The sequence below is a fragment of the Cygnus olor genome, chromosome 15 (genome assembly GCF_009769625.2).
Source record: "Cygnus olor isolate bCygOlo1 chromosome 15, bCygOlo1.pri.v2, whole genome shotgun sequence".
In the NCBI taxonomy this organism is placed as follows: domain Eukaryota; kingdom Metazoa; phylum Chordata; class Aves; order Anseriformes; family Anatidae; genus Cygnus; species Cygnus olor.
The window spans coordinates 719,770-741,159 of NC_049183.1; the positions used below are offsets into that span (position 1 = coordinate 719,770).

At 35.8% G+C, this 21,390-nt stretch overlaps 1 protein-coding gene across 9 annotated transcripts in view; it reads right to left on the reverse strand.

The window, feature by feature from the left end:
* CLEC16A (C-type lectin domain containing 16A) overlaps positions 1-21,390 on the reverse strand; it is a 97,119-nt gene that overhangs the window by 38,696 nt on the left and 37,033 nt on the right. For 8 of the 9 annotated variants that reach the window (XR_005824568.1, XR_005824567.1, XM_040574660.1 and 5 more), the window contains 4 exons: positions 18,213-18,333; positions 7,545-7,696; positions 6,702-6,906; positions 5,770-5,937 (listed from right to left, as the gene is read on the reverse strand). Coding sequence is in view for 7 of the 9 variants with exons in the window: in XM_040574660.1 (XP_040430594.1) it covers positions 5,770-5,937; positions 6,702-6,906; positions 7,545-7,696; positions 18,213-18,333 (646 nt within the window). In the remaining 2 variants the exon portion in view is untranslated. Of the gene's footprint in view, positions 1-5,769; positions 5,938-6,701; positions 6,907-7,544; positions 7,697-18,212; positions 18,334-21,390 lie in introns of those variants that run through there. The other variant, XM_040574662.1, reaches the window with a different exon arrangement.

Consider the following 21,390-nt stretch of genomic DNA (forward strand, 5'->3'; position numbering starts at 1 on the left):
TTTGCCACAGCTGATACTCTTTACGCCTTGCCAGCACATCCTCACCAAGAGTGATACTTCACTGAAACAACATTTATTTTAGCTGTCCCTTAATGTACAAAGGAACTCAATGGTTAAGTATGCCACAATTTCTTCCATCAAACTCTAAGATATGGGACTAACTGCTGTAGTTCAAATGGCATGTTGTTAAGATGAAAAGTTAACAAGTTAATTCGAAAAGCACATCTGCACTGTAATACAAGAGCCCAGAATTCTCAGTCTCCCTCAGAACATGGGGAGATATTATAAAGTGCTGATTTTTACTAAAATTAATCCTTGTAAATAGTAAATTTCCCAAATTCTAAATGGGAAAGATTCCATTTCCAATCCTGTTTCTTATCAAAAAAAGAAAACCAAAAAACTAGCACTCCTGCATATTTAACTCAGCGTCAATGGTATCTTTCATTCCTTGCACATGAGCAGTAATTCCTATTAAATAAATCGTGTTTGCTGTATCTTGTGTAATCTTAGTGCTGTCAAATTACCCTATTAGGCACTTCTGCTTGAATACCTCTGTACAGAAGTGATTTTGTTCCAGATCATTCTGATGATAGGAAGAATAGCATTTAGCTCGTACCTCAAATCTGATGGCCAGACAATATAAATACATAGAAAAAAAAAAGGCAGTAGAGTTGGGTCTTTAAAAGCAGCAGCCATAACTAAATATCAAACTTGGGATTGTTCACAGAATATTAATCAGAAAAAAACAAGCTGAGGTGATAATCAGAGTTAGCAGTTAACTTCCATTATTCTTGTAAAGGAATTATTAGTACAAAGGAATTTTAAAAATACTTTAAATACACTAATGGGAAACAAAAGCAACTACATCCCAGAATCCTGGTGCATGGGACACTTGAAACATCTCACACTAGTTCTCACATTGAACTCCTTTGTTCTGTTTTGTTTAACGCTGTCACCTGGCTGTCCTTTGCTGAAAGCAAGGGCTGCAGCTGCTCCTTCAGAGGGGGCTGGCTCCATCCCACAGGTCACGTAAGGTAGCTGCCAGCCCCATGCAGGTGCCTTGTATGTCTCAAGGCATATTAACAGGCACTAAAACATAACTAATGAATCCACTTGCCTCGATGCATTAAACCAAATTTCCAGCAAACCAACAAAAAACAATACATCTGTCCCTGACTGAAAACATTTTAAAAAGTTAAACGGTGACATAAAATTTTTCTAAAATGTTTCCATTCATTAGAAAATTAGAATTATTCAGAATCCAGTCCAGATGTTCCAAACTTCAGTTTAGTTCTGAAGTAAAATACCCCAATCTGATGTTCCCATGGTGGCTGTGGTTGATGACAAATGTGAAAGGGTTGATCAGTCCTATATCACAGTTCCAAAATAACTTGTATACAGCATTCAAATGTGCTGAGCAATTCATAAAATTAGTAAGAAGTGCGGATGCTTATCACCTGTGATCAAAAGAATCTGTTTCCTTAATGTGGATGGATACAGTAATTAAATTCTGAAGGGTTATACACATTTCAAGAATGCCTTCCTATTAATTAAAAAAAAATCTATGATCTTATGCCCACTTGTGGTGACGTGCCAAAGAAGAACATTTTTAGAGTGTATAATATGCTTCTAGTGAATTATATATAAAGAAGATTTTAGTTCTGTTACATATATATCCAAGCAATCTCAAACACTGCTTAAACAATACTTGGATTTAAGTTTTCCTAGAACTATTTTCAGGAAGCAATGCAAACTTTATATAAACTCTCACCTACCTGCCCCCTCCTCATTTAAAGGGGGATAATGCTCTAAAAGGAGCCCATTTTTCTTCCTCCAGATTTTAAAACTAAAAGATGGTCATACTTTGCTTGCAATGGCTAATATTAGCACTATTTTTTCTTAAACCTTTTTCCCCTAAATCTGAATATTTTCAGCATATTTTACAGTATTAACAAAGAAGAAAATAGAAAGAGACATCTATGGATTTAACTTGCTTTTTGAAAGAAAGATTCACAGCAGGAAAACAACCGTAGCTGTTAAAAATATTTAGATATGTTAATACAGGCTTTCACCACACACTGAGCATATAAACATCAGCATAGAACTTGTATTTGAAACTGATATTTGAGTTTGCCCGGAGAACAATTAATTTACTTTAAACCTAAGACCTATGTTCACAGGAGACCTACCAATTCTGCTTTGTTTCTTTGAAAACAATGTAATTGTTTACATGAAGAGTGCTTCAAAAGCATCATATAAATACATAAGTAATATATGAGATGGTGAATAGACCAGCCAACTACGCGGTCTCTGAAGTGCTCTAACATTCTGGCACGGGCATTAACCTAAAAGAGACCCTGAAGTATATTCATAGCTATGGCTTCAAGATAAAATTGATCAAGTGAAGGACTTTGCCTCTGTTCTTCTTTGATAATAACAGCCAAGCTTATAAGGCCAGTCATCAGGGATGAGTAACAGCATTTGCAAAACCTGTGATTTACATAAGAATGTTAACAAGGATGCTCTGAAGCATGGTCTGTTACATGCCACTTCTCACCCAACTTGCACAAAACCCAGTTTTAAACTATTACCATCTCTCCCCACATCCACCCAAGTACCAAGAACAACTTTAAAAACAGATTTTAACTTTAGACCAAAAAATGATATAGCAACGTTGAGCACAGTTTGACTGCAATGAGCTAACTGCATGCTCCCTGGCAAAGTACAGCACTATATGTATATATGTGTATGTACAGTGCTACATGCTGCATGACACAGAAAATGTACCAGAGAACACTGAAATAAGTGGTCTTAAAACTTTAAAAATCATTGAGAAGGGGGATTAGAGAATTAATTCAATTAGTTGCACTAAAATTCTCTGTATCGAGTGCCATTTGCAGGAGGAATTAAAACAATAATATTGACAATTTCTTAAATCACTCTAGCTGCAAAACATTGACAGGTAACACTGTCCTACTCAAAAAGGTGATTAGTTTTCTAAAAATATTGCCAAAAACATAACTCTCCTTTAAATCCACAAAAAAACCACCATCACCAGGAAAAGCTTAACCTTTTTCTTACAAAGTATAATCAAATCAACTTTCTACTGCTGTTGTGTTTCTCACATACTATACGAGCTTTGCAAAAGTCAAACATCACTGAAAGTTGTAGCATTAAGAAATGAAAACAGGAAGCTTGTACCTTAACTGCAACTTATTCAATAATCTTCAAGAAAATTATAAAACTTTTGTCTTAAAGTAAAAATAATTCCAGGCCTGATTAAGGGATAAATATGAATGAATTCAAAACAAAATCATGTGGAACTGGGAATCCTCATTCATTCATTAGCAAAAGTGAGAAGGTAGGGGCATTTGATATGTATTTTGTAATCAGATGTAAAACAATATATTAGCACATTTGTATGTTACTACTGACTGCTACAAAATGCCTTCCAAAATTGTGGGATTTGAAAAACTTCATGTTGAGTGATTTGTCATACTTGTTATCAAACGAAAGATTTAAAATACTTTTTCTCTGGATTTGTATGTGCATACACTGAAAATCTTCAGTTCCTGGAGATCAAAGTAAGTATACAATTGTTTGAACCGAGTGGCCTGTCGTCTCCCCACCCTCCCCCCCCAAAATCAGTAAATGATGTCACTTGTCATGACTACTTGTACACTCCTCTTACAGAAGGTTGATTCTGTAATGCTGGCATCTTTCCAACCACACCTTTTCCATGAAAGTCTCAAGTCAAACAAGAAAATTCATTCCCATCATACATAATGAACTCGACTTTTGTGATATATGACCAGCAATCTGAAAGCTTTTGATTTCTCTTCTCCATGCTCAGCACTCAGGCAAGTTGAGCTCTGAGTCAGATAGAAGGCACTAGAACATCTATTTTCTAAGTAGAGGATTTGAATTTTTAATCTGTGGATCACATTTAAAGAGAAATGCTGAGATTTATGAAATGACTGGCAGCTCGTAGTAACAAGCTTACATCATTTTGTAATGATAGAGCAAAATTAAGCACTTTCAAAAAGATACAACTTCAAAATGACTCAATCCCAAATGAGAAAGTTTCACCATCTGGATGAAGAGCTTTGCAGAGATCAATTTGTGAAATAAAAAATAATGAGTTAAAACAGAAAAAAAAAAAACAGGACTGATTTAGAATCATCCCTTTAACCCCAATTCCAAGCTAATGTTTTAAGAGTAGTTGTGGCCCTTTTCTGTCTTGTTAGCTCTAAAGTAGATGAAGCAATGCACAGTATCCCAGCTGTCTTTACAGACTGGTGAGAAACTGCTAATAACTTTGAGACGGACCTATGCACAACTGACAGATATGTTGCATAAATACTGAGTATTAGAAACATGATGATTCAAACTAACTCAGTTTGTAAATGATGACAAAGCATTAAAGCACTTCCAGTGTGTTTGGAGAAACTGCCATGGATATATTGCTCACAACACACCCGGAATATACACCCATGTATTACTTGTCTTCCTAGGGCTAATTTTTTCCCATAAGTCTCATTCTGGAGTTGTATGTTCAGTTCAGCTTTTGCAAATACAAATCACAGAATTTGTTGTAAGAGCAGTGAAAAAAAAAGCAATTTTAGTATTTTCCAAACTTCTCTATGACTGAATGAAATTGAGTATCTTGGAAATCTGGAAGTTATTTGTCTTGTTCATGTTCACTAAATGCTGTATCAGCTATTGTAAATGACCTTTAAAGCCTCAAAATTTGAGGTTTCAAACAACTGAACATAACAGGAAGAACCACTGAATTCATATCCAATAAACAATTTGTATGTATTAATGGCTTGTATTCAAGTCATAAATTGAATACGTACCTTCCTCTGTCTACACACACCCTGCAATATCTACACACATCTCAACAGATCTGAACAGTTACACACCTGTGGATGTAAAGCTTTGTGAATGGAAGTACCTTCTACAGACCTATTTTTTTTCTTTCAAAGTACAGATGTCATCTCTACATGTTTGGTAAACACATAATATCACAGATGCAGAAAACTTTATTGCATTTATCAACTATTCTTACAGAATCTTGATGTAAAGACTCAGGAAGCTTTCTGCTAAGACAAAGACTTCCCGGCCTTATTTAAGGTAGAATTCAAAGGTTGAACCATACTGAACCGTTTGACAGTACAACGGATCTGTTCTCAGTCCTTGCACTCAGAACACAAGTAGTCAACTATGACTAAATTGCTATTTCAGAAGTAAAACAGTCAAGCTTAAAAACAAGCTTTTTAATACTGGACCAACACACTTTTAATAATTATATGACTTCTGAGAAAAATAAATTGAAGGCATATGATAAGGCCATGACCGTGAGTTACAAATGTGCTTGCATTCACATCTCTAAGGCAGAACTAGAACAAGGAGTCTGAGTTACCGCCCCTGGCTACGCTAGTCATCTTGCGATAGACATGAGATAATCACTACTTAATGGGTAGCTGTCAAAGCATTTCTAAACATTTGTTAATCTTTTTTTAAAAATAACTATTGATACGATAAAAAGACAGATAAATTACAATCAAACTCATTTAAAAGGTATTTGCCAAGCTTCATGGAAAAGACTTTCTACTAAACATGTAAACAAGCTGTTTTCATTCTTTGGTATACAGTTTCTAGCAAACTCTTTTCTTCAAAAGGAGTCTAGTTAGAACTTTCAAAGTGAGCTTCTTTGATTTATTTTAAACACATCAAGAATTTCATGGTAATTAATGCTAATCTTACCTGGAACTTTGTCAACAGATGCAAAAACAGAGCGTTGTACTGTAGGATCACTGCTACCACGTCGTGCCTGATCATAAAATCTAAATGGAAGGTGTTGGGATGCAGCTGCAGAGCTGTGTCCAAAACCCATAACTTCAGTTGAAGGCTGAACAGGAAGATCCAGGAGAGCTATGTTTAATCACAATTGATAGTTGTTACTCAAGAATACATAAAAGAATGAGTAGATTACATAAAATCAATAGCTTGCCCAGAATCTTAAGACTGCACCAGACTGTCTAAACTTGCTTGCATTTACCTCTTAATTGCAGTTGATTTCCTGCAAATTTTTTTATCACTGCTGTTCACACCATGGTCACAGTAGGCTCCAGAATAAAGGGGAGCAGAAACAAGGATTACAGTAAACTCCTAGTATAGTTTGTGGAATGCAAGGAGTTTTAAAACAAACAAACAAACCACCACCTTCCATTTTTCCCTGTATGGGTAAAACCATTCATAGTTACAAGTGAACATTGCAGAAAGCCATTTAAAGGACAACCTACTTTAAAGTGGCAAAAAATGCCTTTGCATGGCCCTTCAACCTAAAATTTTAGGTATCAAAATAGACTTGTATTAGACTTGTATCAGACTCTTTGCTGATTACTTGAAGTAACTCTTTCTTTCATCTCTTCACATGTATTTCCTCTAAACACAAAAATCTAGCTGCTGATACTCTTTTTAAAATTTTAGAATGCTCATCATCACAACACCCAAGCATAAATCATTATAATTAACGCCACCGTATATGATCCCTTCCTTGGAAACTAGACACTGGTTTGCAGTTCTGTGCACATTTCTCAGTTTTCTAACAGATTTTTTCTAACCTTACATCACAGAGTGACTTGCTATGACATGTAAGTTTCATTTCTCAGAATCATTTCAAAGTAACTGCTTACCTGCTATTCTCTGCATTTTCATACGCCGAGCCTGGATACGACCTTTTGCAAGACGTTGTTTTGCAATAATGCAGCGAATGTGATCAGAAAAAATAAAGGTTGCTTGAAGGATAGGAAATGGCTTAGAATGAGGACTTGAGGCAGGTTTATGAATAATTATGTTCAGAGCTCTACTATCATCTTCCACTCCTGTCACCTGCATATCCTGAAAAGAAAGAGAGGGCAAATAGCTAATGAAAAAAGTTAGCATTTTAAAACAGTTTCCAGCTAAAAAAAAAAAAAAACGATGCAAGTTGTACAATCCTGGATTCAGTTCTGCAGTAAATGGCACTCCTAAAGATTCAGTCATTTTAAAATGCAATTATTTGAGCATAGAGAATTTTCAGGAGACATGAACGTTTATGTCTCTTTAGCCAATGTTAACGACAAACTTTCTGAAGTTTTTAAAATCAATTAGATAAGCACAAATCATTCTGAAGTTTCAAACTGTCACCTTCTCTACCCTTGTACGAGGTTCAGAACACTGGGAAGGTTCATTACTGTGACACTGAAGGAAAACATCTGGGACTCAACCCTAATTCTATATGATTTCAGTGTTCAAATGAACATACCCCAATGTATATCGGGGAAGTTACCACGTTTTTAAGTGTGCCTCTAGTTATCTATAAAAACATCTTCAGAAAAATAGGAATAGTTTAAAGGCAGGAACTAAAAAAGACTAGTCAGAGAAGAAACAGGCAAGCAGGGCACAGACCTTAAATATATAAACTAATATTGTTATTACTATTTATCCTACATAAATAGAGATTTTCAGCTGAGAAAATACAGATTAAAACCTCTTACCTGCAAAAGGCCTGCAAACTTAACTACTCCCCAGCCAAGTCTGGCAACATCTGGCTCAACCAAGCTCATCTGGTAAATATCCACAGCCAGGAATCTTTGAACTTGACCTCCATCCTTTGTTATGACTGTACATGCAATTAGGTCACTGTTATCTGAAAGAAGGAAAAAAGTTATATAGCTACATAACTTAAGGATTCTGGGTTTTGGTGGTTTCACATGAAAACGACTTGAATACAAAAATCATGGAACGGTTGAGGTTGGAAGGACCTCTGGAGTTCATCTGGTCTAACCCTGCTGCTCAAGCAGGGCCACCTAGAGCAGGCTGCCCTGGACCACGTTCAGGCAGTCCTGGGTCTGGACCATATAATACATACAAGTGCAATCATCTTTACAACACAAGTTGAGAGCTACTCATAAGATGTATATTACAACACACTTCTTTCACTATCTTTTAGTATAAAAGATCACTTCACTTCAGGGGTAAAATTGCACCAGTGTTGATTTCTTTTACTCAACAAGTCTCGAGTCTTGTTGAAAGACCACAGATACCATCCAACACCTCTGCAGGTAATTATATCTACTTCTTTATAAACTTAGGCTCCAGTCTGAGGCAAGTTCCATTTCTAGAGGCCTGAAAAGTTACTCCTCTGACTGTTGGAAGCCTTCCAACTTCAAGACTACATGGACTTTCATGGTAAATTGTACCTTTTTTGCCATTAGTTAAATGAGGTTACATCTTTTCCTTTACCCACCCACATTGTACATTTACACTGAATAATCATATCCTCTTTTAACCATTACAGTGAAAGCCCCTTTAAACTACAGATCTCAAAAGAGTTCCCTCCCCTCCCTGATCCTTTCCAAACCTCCTCATTGTATGTTCCCATAGTTCTTAAGAAGTGACTAAATCCCATTCTTTACACCCAAAGTCTTCTGAGAGTCCCACGAATTGCACTGTCACCTCCCCTAGCAAACCTTTGCTAATCTAACTGTATTAGTTTATTTCATCAAGTTGATACTTTCATTCACATATTTAATATACACAGCTCTTTTTCTTCTCTCTTACCTCCAACTACCACTATTTATAGCAAGCAAATTCAAATCTTAAAAAACAAAACAACTGAAGGCAAAGCATTACCATAAAATTTAATCAAAGGACAGAAAGGAAAATCAGTCATTTATTAGGCAACTGTTATGGGAATCTTTTGACTTTATACAAGCCAGTATATCCCATTTATGTTATTGTTTCTAGTTCACAGCTGCTACAGGGTCATATGCTATAGTCATCCTATGACAAAAACAGAAGAGAATGTGGTTAAATACATTTCCAGTGAACTCATCTGAGAATACAGTATCGCTTCTGGTATTAACAGCAATGCTTAATTTTTCCTCATGCAAGATGAGGCTTCCAACTGTTTGGACACTATAGTGCCAAGATTTTGGGCCCTAAATGCAGCTCTCTGGACTTTCTCCAAGAAAAACACAAGTCCTAGGAAATACTGCCTAGCAAGGAGAGCTCAAAGACTTCAGCTGTCTGCAGCAAGAAAGATGTAAGTTATCTGAAAATACACACACACAGAGCCAAACTATTAGCCTTGAAAGACTATTATCTGAAGTCTTGAAGAATGTAACAGTTACTTTTAGGAGACGGTCTAAATAAGACTGTCTTTAGGAGATGGTCTAAATATCTGACTTGCCTCAGAGCTTGATGTTTAGTGATTCTATGATTTATAGTCATCACAACTCTAGAAATCCTCTGCAGAGATCGGAAACTCTTACAGAAAATATTTAGCACACTGTGTATTTAGCTGGCAGTCCAAGATGAGCTTGGATTTATCTGGCAGGCTGCAGATAGTTAACGTACTGCCTCCGCACTTGACATAAAGAACTTTTTCCAAAAGCATGCAGCCTTTTTGGTAAGAAATTCTGCTTTACTGCTTACTGGGCTAGACTCACTGCAAAGAACTTCAGAACTTCATACATGGTCCTTGACAAAACTATAACATACTCCCCACACTCACCCCAAGAATTTACAAAGCAATTTCAAACTTTACGTAAGTCCTTTGAATATAGTTATATACACCATGCTCTCTAGCCCAAGTGTTTTTCGACAAGCTGTTTCAACCATGTTTTTGAACAGTCTAAGACTACTTTTGTTTCTCTTCACAATAAACATCTCTTTCAGAGAAGTTCAAAACTGTTCTATCGCTTATGACTGCCATCTCTAGTTTGTCCATCAGAAGAAAAATCTCAGTTCACCTATTAGTCCTCTTCATCAGGACTGGATTCTACCAACCTTCTTGAGGAGGTGAGCACTGTTCCCTTCAGGAACAGCAGGAAAGAACAAAAAGAACTGCTAAGAGTGAGTTGCAATCTTTTACTGCAAGAAATACTAACCACTTTAAAAGAAGAATTCATCTTTAAAGGGTTTCTCACCACCAGTTTCAGATAAAGAAATAGGTCTCAAGGATATTACTAATGGTAAACACATTAAAAAAAAACAACTGTCACAAGATTCTGGAAATTTAGTGTCACAAGACACTGGAAATTTAGGAAAAAGGAAAAGAGGTTTAAGATAACCTCTGTAATAGGAAAAGGGGGAAAATACAGAACTGTATACAGATGAATTGAGAAGATAAACGGAGGAGATTGCCAAGGAGCACATTTCAGAATGCAAACCGACAGGCAAGTAATTTGAAAGTTTTTTGTTCTTTTTTTTTCCCCCAAGAACAATGTGAGATGAAAAATCTGAAAAATCAATTTTTTTTTAAATCAGTTTAAAAACTCTTTTTTGAAATAAAACATGCAAAAACATCACTAACTTTGGAAAGAACGCAATAATCTGACCAGGTCTGAGTATACTTGAACAAAAATCTAGCTATCTAAAATATGTTTACGAAAGTAAAATTTGCTCTGGTAGTAAACACAGAATTTTAAGAGCTTTTTTTTTTTTTTTTTTTTTTTTTTTTTACCATTACTGTTCTTTTTCCTCTGAAGATTTATTTCTGAACACCTCAAAATAACTAAAAATAAGAGAACATACTATAAATGCTGATCATACTCGGAGTACTGCAGTCAAGCAGAAGCAAGCTTGTTGCTAAACTTATTTTACTGTGAATACAAGACTAGTGATTCCCAGGCAGAGGGACTTCATATTGTAGCGCTGTTTTCTGGAATTATCTTAAGACTGTTAAGCTGTACTTTTAATAATTAAATTATTTAAACATCTTGATTTAATAGTTACTGTTACATGATTTAAACACTTTGATTTCTACAGGTATAAAGTTGTAAAATACCAATCTATTATTTGCTTGTACTAAGGAGGCAGTTTAAAGTATTGTAAACCAAAGCTAAAAATCCAGCACAGAACACAGCATCATCTTAAGTAAATCATTCTATAATTAACTATTAGTAAACCAGCAAAACTGTTCAGTTAAGCTCTTTCACTTCACTACCAATAAGCATAAATCTAGATGTCACATACACACTACAGATGAGTTATGCCAGTAAGTCCAGAAAAATCTCGCCTTATGAGGATATTAAGGAGTAAGTGGATGTTCACATTTAAAGGGAAATATCTTCTGGAATTACCTATAAAAGATACATTTTCCTCTCAGATTCTTGTCAAGTTTCAAATATACTGAAAAATAATTTTCTTGTACAATGTGTGTTAGCACTCACCAACTTACTAGCGTAGACTAGTGAAAAAATTGAATTTTCAAAGTATCGTGAAACCTTCATGCTCAGTTCAGTGTTTCAAGGCCATCTGGAAAATGCACAAGACTAGTATTTATTAGCATCTATAGTGATGCAGGAAACCAAAAGCAGATATGATATCTCTTCTGCAAAATGTAAGCCTAAGATGACTAGCTATTTTTATTCAAAGTGTATTTTTCACTTGTATGTGTGTATATATATACGTTCATATACACACGTGTATATAAAAAGCATTTAAACAGATGCCTTAAAAAAGATACTTCAGTTTCTTAAATGCATCACAAAAATCTTAAGAGACGTATACAGGAAAATAAGCTGTCATTTCAGTTTATCTAAAACACATGATTCTGCAGCAAACAAGAACAGATCAAAGCTTCATTTTCAGCTTGCAATGAGTATCTGGATTTCAACATTTCCACAAACTTTAGACAGATCAGTTTTCACATCAGTAAATACAATCTACTGATGTCTGCTTTGCCATTTCGAAAAGTTCAATTGTTAAAAAAAACTTATCACGGAAAGCAGCTAGCTGTAGCGGTATGGGGAGAAAAAAATTGACCTGTGCTGCTTATTAAGCGATATTTGAATTAGCTTCAATGTCTGAAGGATGACAATGCAGAAGTGGAGAAGCACTAGACTGGTTGCTGTTTTGCTGTCACTGCACCCTGACACCAGACAGAAAGGCTCTTTGCAATAAACCACACCTGCTGAAACTCTCAGCTGGACAGGAAACTCCTGAATATGATAATTTGGAGAACAAGTCTGAAAAAAAAAAAATGGGGAGGAAGCTCTGAGGAGGAAATATCTACAGAAGTTAGGGGAATGACAAGGACCTTGTTTTACATACAGTCCTCCATAACAGGACAGTAACATGGGAACAGTTAAATTTTGATCAGGAAAGGTATCCCTGTCTTGCTCTAAAAGAATTTATTTTTAAGCCAATACCTTGAAGTGAGAAGGAAATGGTACTTTCACCACCAACTACACACCCTATAACATCCTCCAAAGCATCTGTTCAACTTGCAAAATCCTGGTATTCCACTCCTCAGTGTTATTTAGGAACAGGAGGGAGAGATCAGATATACCATTACCTTCCATAGACTTAGCAGAACGCCTTCCATAGACTTAGCAGAACGTCTATGCAGAAGCATTTGCATCAAGAATGCAACAAGCCAAGCACCTGCCTAGGTGTTTGCAAGCACACTGGTTGAAATTGGATATGTGTCACCTGCACTACATTTTGGTCTATTCTCTTTTCCTCAAATATGACAACATGTTTAGGGATGAAACAGACAAACCCTAAACATCCCTATTCTGGAAAGAAAAAAATAATCAAAAACCTTTAGTACACTTAAGATAATTCTTACAAATATTTTTAAACCATTAAAAGCTAAACATTTCAGTGAATCTATCCACAGTGAAATCTCTTACTGAACTACAGAAGGAAATTTTCATTTGCTTAGATATTTATGTCCAATTTAAATGCTGCTTACATAAATTGAACTGTTTCATTCCCCTGCCTGCACTGTTAATGTTCATTAAATGGACCTGAAAGTAACTGGATAAGGACTCACAAGGTAAGCTGTCTTTCTTGGAAGATATTTGAATGGACATATTATTATATGCCCTTCATAAAACCCCCCGTCAGTATCTATAAATAAAAAACTATGTTGTTGGGGTGGGAAATAAAGAAGATCATAGAATTATAGAACAGCTCGGGTTGGAAGGGACCTCAAAAATCACCTAGTTCCAACCCCCCTGCCATAGGCAGGGATGACACCCACTAGATCTGGTTGCTCAGGGCCTCAGCTAACCTGGTCTTGAAAACCTCCAGGGACGGGGCATCCACAACCTCTTTGGGCAACCTGCTCCAGTGCCTCACCACCCTCTGAGTGAACAATTTCCTCCTAACCTCTAATCTAAATTTCCCAAGATGAAGCCAGTGGTATCCAGTTCCAGGACAAGAAGCATTAAGCACAAATTGAAATATGAGAAATACCACCAAAACATTAAAAAACTTTTTTTTTTTTTAATTGTGGAGGCAGTCAAACACTGAAACAGGTTGTCCAGAGTTGCTGAGAAGTCTCCATCCTAGAAGACACCCAAATTCCAAATGGTGAGGATCCTGAGTAACCTGCTCTAGCTAACCCTGCTCTGAGCAGGGGCCTGGACTGGGTGACCTCCTGAGGTCCCTTCCAACCTCAACTGTCGTAGGATAAGGTTCCCCAAATCTTTGTACACTTAATTTAAAAAAAAAAAAAAGTTGAATACATAGCCTGTATAAAGTCTGTATATATGGTAGAGAGGGTGAATAAGGAGATTTCACCATGTTACTTTTCCCATGTGTTAGCTTTCCAGCTTTAGTACAGAAATAACTTTAAACGTATCAGCATTTACCTCTCAGCCGTGGCATTTCAAACATTTGTGACTAACAGAATCAACTGTCTGAAACCAAGATCAAAGCGTCGAGGCTGCCAGTTTGAGCTGCCAGTGAACCTCGCACAAATGGTGAGCTCCTGAATAAGGTTAAAGAAGCCACCAACGTGAGGCACCTACAACCTCCACACGCAGTCTAAGGCAGGTAGTTACCACAGAATATGTGAGCACAAAAGCTAAATGCTTTAAAAACTGTTTACAGTAAAAAAAAATGCTGAAAAGTAACACTGTCATCCAAATGGCAGCATGCCCAGCAATATGAAGTGAATTTTTCTGTGGAATATATGACTCATTTCTAAACGTACAGTCATATACAGAGCTAAGAACCTTGCTACTACACTTAAAGGTTTACACCGAACCTAAGCGCATCGAAAGTTTAAAGTTCCCTGTAAAGAAGCATTTTAATATATCTCATTAAGCTCCCCTAAAAACCTCAGCATCACATTCAAGCAAAACAAAACATCCAGGTTGATAAGGTGAGTTTTGCAGAATTCTTCAAAACCAATACCGTTGCTGAAATTACTGGATCTTGTTAACCTCTATTCCTTCGTGACACTAAATGTTGATGAATGAGAATAATTTCTAGAGATATCTACATGTTCAGAAAAGAATTGAAAAGCTTTGTAATAATAGATTGAGGGGATTTTTTAGATTGCTAATTATATCACCACCTTGAAGGTATCTAAGGCACACAATTTGAATTTTTGGGCTATGTTCTGCCAATTGCTATGTCTCTTCCTAAAATATGGCACCTATACAATATTTGTGTTGCACAGGTGCAACATTTACGTTGTTATGCTGGAAAGAATGAGGACTTCCTAAAATGGAGAGGAGTTATCAGATAAAATATAGAAAAAGAAAAGATTTTCCTATTAGGGTTTCTGCATGTTAATGTATGCAAATATACTCTGCTGATCTCTTTACTGAGTTTTGTTTAAGTTTTCAGGTCTAGCAATCCATATCTTTTTCCCTTTTTTGTTCTTTTGTACCTTGATACTTTGATGCCATGTCAGGTCTCAAAATGGTCTCTAGAACACCAGAATGCATGTTCCACAGGTAGGGCAACAGAACCAATTTTTCTTCTCTAGGTAAATGCACATGTGCATATACAAGTGAACGTATAAACAAATTTACAAATAATCGCTTCAAGCACATGCATACAAGCACCATGTAACAAACAGTTCAAATACCATTATTGCTTTAGTCTGTTGGCGAGTCCAAATTCACATTTGGAGTTAGTTACAGTAGAGCTGAAGGCTATAAAATGCCCTAACAGAGCAAAGGAGTTTAAACCTACAAGGGCTGATGTTCTAAATTAATGGTAAAATTTAATTTTTATAAAACTTCTTAAACTTCTTGCAATCGGCATTACATCTTTAAAGGGCATTTTATTCAAATTTAAGCTAAGTTTACAAGCAAACAGTTGTTTGCTTTCTTTTTTTTGTTACAAGCAAACAGTTGTTTGAATCCTTTCTATATATACTCTTAACTAGCTGTATCCTACACTGGAAAAAGGAAACAACTTTGGATACCATTAAATACACAGAGTATGTACCAATTAATATGTAATTACATACATGTAATTAGAATTGCAAGCACTTATATATAGCAGAATGAAGGATTAATAACATATGGTCTAATTACAAGTTCCAATAAAATGACAATTTGTATTCTGCATAAAAGCAACTGCCTTCGAAATGAGGTGTCATAAACGGAGACACCTACAATGAACTGCACAAAACACCTGCAGAGTAGTACACTGAATTTTATAACAAGAACAATCAGCACTTTGCTGGACTAACAGGCAAGCAAGGACAAAAGGTGTTCTTGTAGTGTTTTGTTTTTTTTTTTTTGAGGGGGTGTGGGTAGGAAGGTGAACAAATAACATTTGGAAAATAGTATTTCAGTCAGATCTACCTTTTGTTCAGCATGTTGTTAGAAAACCTACTTCGTAATCACATTTCCAGTTAATTTAAGAAGAACACAGTTTTTTCAGTAGAAGCTGAGTCACTATTTCACTTCACTCTCTGAGAGAGAGTCAACATTACAATAAATATCTAACTCATCTGAAACAGGAAACTGGGTTAATTCTATACTACTAAACCTTTAGCAAGTCAACAGTAACTTCACTACAGACAACCTTTTTTTTTTTTTTAACCTCATTACTAATAATTGAGAAGCGTGATAAACAATATCATGTGCTGCTCATTTTCCTCGGGAAAGTTTTTTAGGAATTTGTTTTCCTTTCAAAATAAGCAGCAACGAAAGGTTTCAAAACTAGAACTAAAACCTTCAGACAGAAAACAGATTTCAGCGCTTGTGTAATGGTAAAGGTTTCTAAGCCAACAGCTGAAATTAAAATAGAGTAAAAATGAATACCCTTTTAACTTTTTTTTAAAGTACAGATACATTTTTTCTAAAAAAACCTGTTTCTGACAACATTTTGTTTGTGGTAATGGTGGCAAATTATATGAACACTTTACATGTTGCTCTACCATTTTCTTGCTAAGCACATAGATCAGTTCCAATCTATTATAAAAAAAGCTGGATATACTGTAATACCTTAAACAGAGACCAAAAGGGATTAGTTTTCACTGGGGTCACTGCTTAATTCACCAAGCCAAAATAATACCAGTGAGAAGAAAAAAACACAACTATTGAAGAGCATTTAAAAAATATTTGCCCTCTATTCTTTCCTACATCGCTTAACTTATATAGAAATTCAACAAATGGGAAATGACTCAACTATGAGCCTACCATGCCACCAGCCATGCATCTACCAAAAATGCAAACGTTAGACTGACACCTTGATATCCTTTCACTTTTTGAAGCCTAATACCTATATTCATTTATTAAAAGCTTATCCAATAAGCTTGTACATTTCCATGTGTTCGGGTAACTGCTTGCATTTAACAAATAAATGAATGTCCTCTGACATTCAGCATTGCAGACATTCTGAAAATACAGTTGTAAATTCAATACATTTTAATAATTTTTAAAATGTAATTATAATATATGCATATACAAATGTGTATATATATATATAGTTTAATCTGACTTTTGTACATTAAGCTGCTGCACAGCACCTCTGATTTCACAAAACTTTTGCTTCAGTAACTTGATTTCAGTGTTTTTTCCTTCACACGGATGATTAACATTCTTGATGGACGTGATGCACTACAATGTCTCTGAAATACTGCACATAATTCTGTAACATCTATTAAGGCAGCTAGGGCAATTCTTTTTCTAGTCAGAGCAGGATTAACAAACACTTAAACATACTTCAGACTTTTTTGACTCTGTATCAAACTTTTCCCTTCTTTCGTAAGACACCTTCTAAAATTAAAACCTGGCAGATACATACACTATTTCCCCAATCACATGCTCTCTAAAGCTATGGATGCTGCAAGTTTTTAATCAGCTAACTGCCTGAACAAAAGTTAGCTGAGCACTTAAGCAATTGGCTAACACAAATATGTCAAACTCTTAAATCCTGATTACATAAAATAGGCTTAATAGGGTTTACATTAAGCACTACTTCCCCCCCAGCAAATTCCAGCCTAAAACACATTTTCCTACATATTCTAAGCCTTTGAACAAAAGCAAACATCTTGTACCATAGTAGGATTACCATAGAACAGGACAAGTTTCTGTTTCTCAAACAATGCCAGTGCTGGAGACAGTAAGACTACAGCTTTAGGATTCACGCCAAAGTTATTCTAGTACGGCACCATTCAGTAACACTTAAGGTCATCTAGAGCTGCCTGTTTTGACATTAAGTGAACACAGGTATGTTGAATTTGCAGACACAGTATACTTCATGATTCTATTCCTTCCAACTTTTTTTTTCCTTCAGTGTGGAGAACACAGTTTCCCACGATACTGCAGAAGAAGGTATTTTGCCTTTACTTCATAGTAAGTATTACTTAACATCCCAAGGTCATTCTTGACATTGCAGAGTGATTCCCCTGGGGAATAGCTCAGTGTGGAATGGAACTATGGGAGTGAAAGTTTCCATACGGCTATTTAAGTGTCACAACAGTTGTAAATAAAAAGAACTCCAGGGGGAAAACAAAAACTGTGTCAGTAAACAACTCAGTGTAGCTGCTGGAAGTAATTACTTGCAGTCTTTTGAAGTTCACGCATGGTTTAAGAATATCTGTGCATTTTAAATAGGTGAAAGCAGAACAGAAGAAAATCCTTGTAGTATCAGTTCATTTAGAAAACTAGTATTGCACAAGGATGTCAGATGACTTACTCCAAATCCCTTATGTGATAATAAGTAACCCAGGGTTTAAATATTAACAGTCTCTTTAAAAACAAAACAAACAAAGCTAAAATAAAACTACAAAAAGTGTTCCAAAACCAGCAGAAGACAAACATAACGCAATCATCCGTCGTAGTCAATTACATAACCAAGATTAATGATTGATGGTTTTTAACTTAGTGCAAAAAAAAAAAAGCCAGCAGTTTTTCTATGCCACAGAATATTTGGGAAACTGGGGGACAACTTACTCAGGTCAAGAACATCATCTGTCTTTATCAGATCTTCCTCCCTTGTCAGTGGTAACTGAGTTTCTGGCTCGTCTCGCAAGTGCAGTGATAATGAACGGAGCATAAAGAAAACTCTAATTGCCTTGAGAAATTAAAAAAGAATAATAAAGCATTACTGCACTCAGTAGTACATATTTTAGCACAATCTTACAAAAATACTCACTTTTACAACCCTTAAATTTGTTGTCATGCAGTATATCCTTTTAAATTAAGAAAACAATGTAATTTAAAAGTTTGTTAAAGATACAGAGAAGTTGAAGCACTTTATTTTCACTAAAGTAGAAGCAGCCGAGCTTTTATCCCACTGGCACACTTATACACACAGTGACTGACAGGCAAATGCTTACAAGAGACATTTAAGTGAATACTAAAAAAATCCTCTTTTTAAATTGGCATTTTGAGACTGATTTTATTTACATGACCTGTATTCTACAGACAACTAAATCAACCTTCACAGACTCTCACATTTTGAATTTAAAACAGTAGAATAACTAGAGTTAGTAAGAAAAATTACTATGTCTACAAATTTGAGAGGAAATAGTGGGAATTCACTAGTTTTAATTTTGCTGTGTTCATCGACACTAACCACATCTAAGAGAACATTCTCAGAGACCTTCACTTATGTTCCCAAAAGGTCTACAACAGGGCAAAGCATACTGAAAGATGCATCTAAGGAGCTTTCAACAGCTGCTCTGTGAAATTGATAGTATTGTTTTGATTCAGAAATTAATGACATAAGGTATTTAAAGATTAGATAAAGTGGCAAAGAACGATCACCACTTTATTAGCCACATTCTGAAAGGCACCATTTATAACCTGTTCTGCTACAAGAACTGTATTTTTAGTATAGCAAATGAAAAATCCCTTTTTAATACTACAGGGGTTTGGTGACACCTTTTTCATTTTTTAAAAATCAGCTTCCTACATAGGAATCTTGTGGCATAGTGTAAAGTGACTGCTGTCTTACAGTAAAAGCACTGAATTCACGAACAGCTGCAATGCCTGGGAACTCCCAGCTCCCAGGAAGCATTAGGAAGCACAGTCTAAAGTGCTTTCAGGGAAAACCCTTCACCCCTCTGTATTTTTAAATGCAACACAACTACTGGTCTCGTGAACCAGAAATACGTTTAGCCATTTTTCACACTGGTGCTTTCAGAAACTTCTGGCAGAACAGGGATAAAGAGAGGGAAGTCATATATCTGACTTCAATGATTTCACCCCAGAGCAGACAAATTTGATGTGCTGTTGAAATCTATGCAGGAATGTGATTACTTGGGGCAAAGACTGTCAAGGCTATCAAACCAAAATTAATCAACACTACCTTATGAATAAGAGCAGAGTCAGTTTGTAACAGAGGACAGTTTGTAACGGAAGACAATCTCTCCCATTTGGGGAGATTGCACTCAAGGGGACCGTGAACTTACTGAAATTAAACAGGATTAATTTAAAATAGTTTTACTACCAGATGCTTCATGACTAATTCATGGTACCAAGACCAAAAGCTTCTATATTCCAAACTGCACCATCCTTGCATTTTTGTTAACCCCAGAGTCACAGTCAACAGGTTTTGTTTTTTAATTCAAAGGGAAGCCATCACTCAGCCTTCCACTTCCTTTCCCTCAACCCTCTTTCCTCCCTACAGTGTTAATTTTCCTTGCATGCGTTCCCTGTAAAACTATTATCACTCATCTCAAAACATATTTACTGCAGAATACAAGAGCAGGAAATTAGCCTTTGCAAGAAAAAACAAGAATTCAAGAACGTCAGATGAAAAGGTAACTACACTGTGACTCCCACAACACTGATAGCCCTCAGTTTGCTAACAGTATCAATATAATCCAGAAAGCACAAGATCCGTGACTTACTGTATCACTTTATTAGATCTCAATGTAGCAGCAGAGCAGTCCCATGGACTACAACTTTTTTTCAACCAACATCTGCTTTCTGGATCAAGTAGAAACAACTATAAAAGGCTATCTACTTTAAAGAACTACGTGTAATAAGGTATACTTTGTGTCGATTTCTTCATTTAAATATGCATACCGTATGCAAAAAAAGCACCAATGCACAGACAGACCTACCAATATTTCATTACATTCCCATGAAATAGCATTCTCAGATGCTATTGTTAAAAGCCTTTCTCAAAGTATTTGCTTGCTATGTACTCCAAGATGCAGAGTTCAAGACCCATACTGTTCATCACTTCCCAAATAGGCATGTAAATGCATTTGCATTGTTCTAGGTGGCTGGTGACTGTCTAGATGACAGTACCATCTACAGGACTATAGAAGTCAGAAGCAAGAAATGCAGCCAATTATTAGTAACTGGAATATCAACAATTCAAAAAGAGTATCTGTTTTTGGAAAGAATGCTTCGTCAGGCAACAGTAGCTGATTTCAGAAAGCAGATTATGAATTTCTGGTAATTTTCATGTTTTACATCTAAAGGGCTAGCTAGTTGGATTTTGACAATTCTTGAGAGAAATCTGATTTCTGAGAATTCCTCTTAAAAATGTTAAAATGAAAAAGTCACTTACAGGAACTTTCTATTGTAAAAGAAGTGAAAATTTAAAAAGATCTGATCTCTAAACCAAGAGCTTGTGATATAATCAAAGAACGAAATTTCTTCACTTGCTAGCAAAATAAAGCTTTACAATTTTATTTTATTTTTTTAGTATCATGCCACAGGACACTCAGAATCAAGCCATTATCCATTTGAAAGTGCCAGCAAAACTTCCAGCAGCTTAAGCATAAGCAGGAATGTCACAAGATGCTCCAGAAGTTCAGAATATTGTCACTGCAATTCAGCCTAGGAGAGGCTAAGCAAAGCTTAGCCAGAAGAAAGTAACTGTGGCATAGGAATTCTAAGAAATTTTAAAAGTTCTAGAGCAATGCGATCAGAGGAAGGAGTACTGACAGGAAAAGACAGCACACTCTAGGAGTTTCTGCTGATTAAAAAGACATTTCCATCTCTAAATTATAGGGATATTTGTATTTATTTCTGAATTTCCTGTAATTGAAGCATTTCTTTCTTAATACATAAAAATACGGAGCAGTTTCCATCAGAAAGTGTTTCTAGACACCATTCTGTTTAATGCTTCAGAGAAAGTATTCTAGGAAGCATTTTTGCTTTCTAAGAA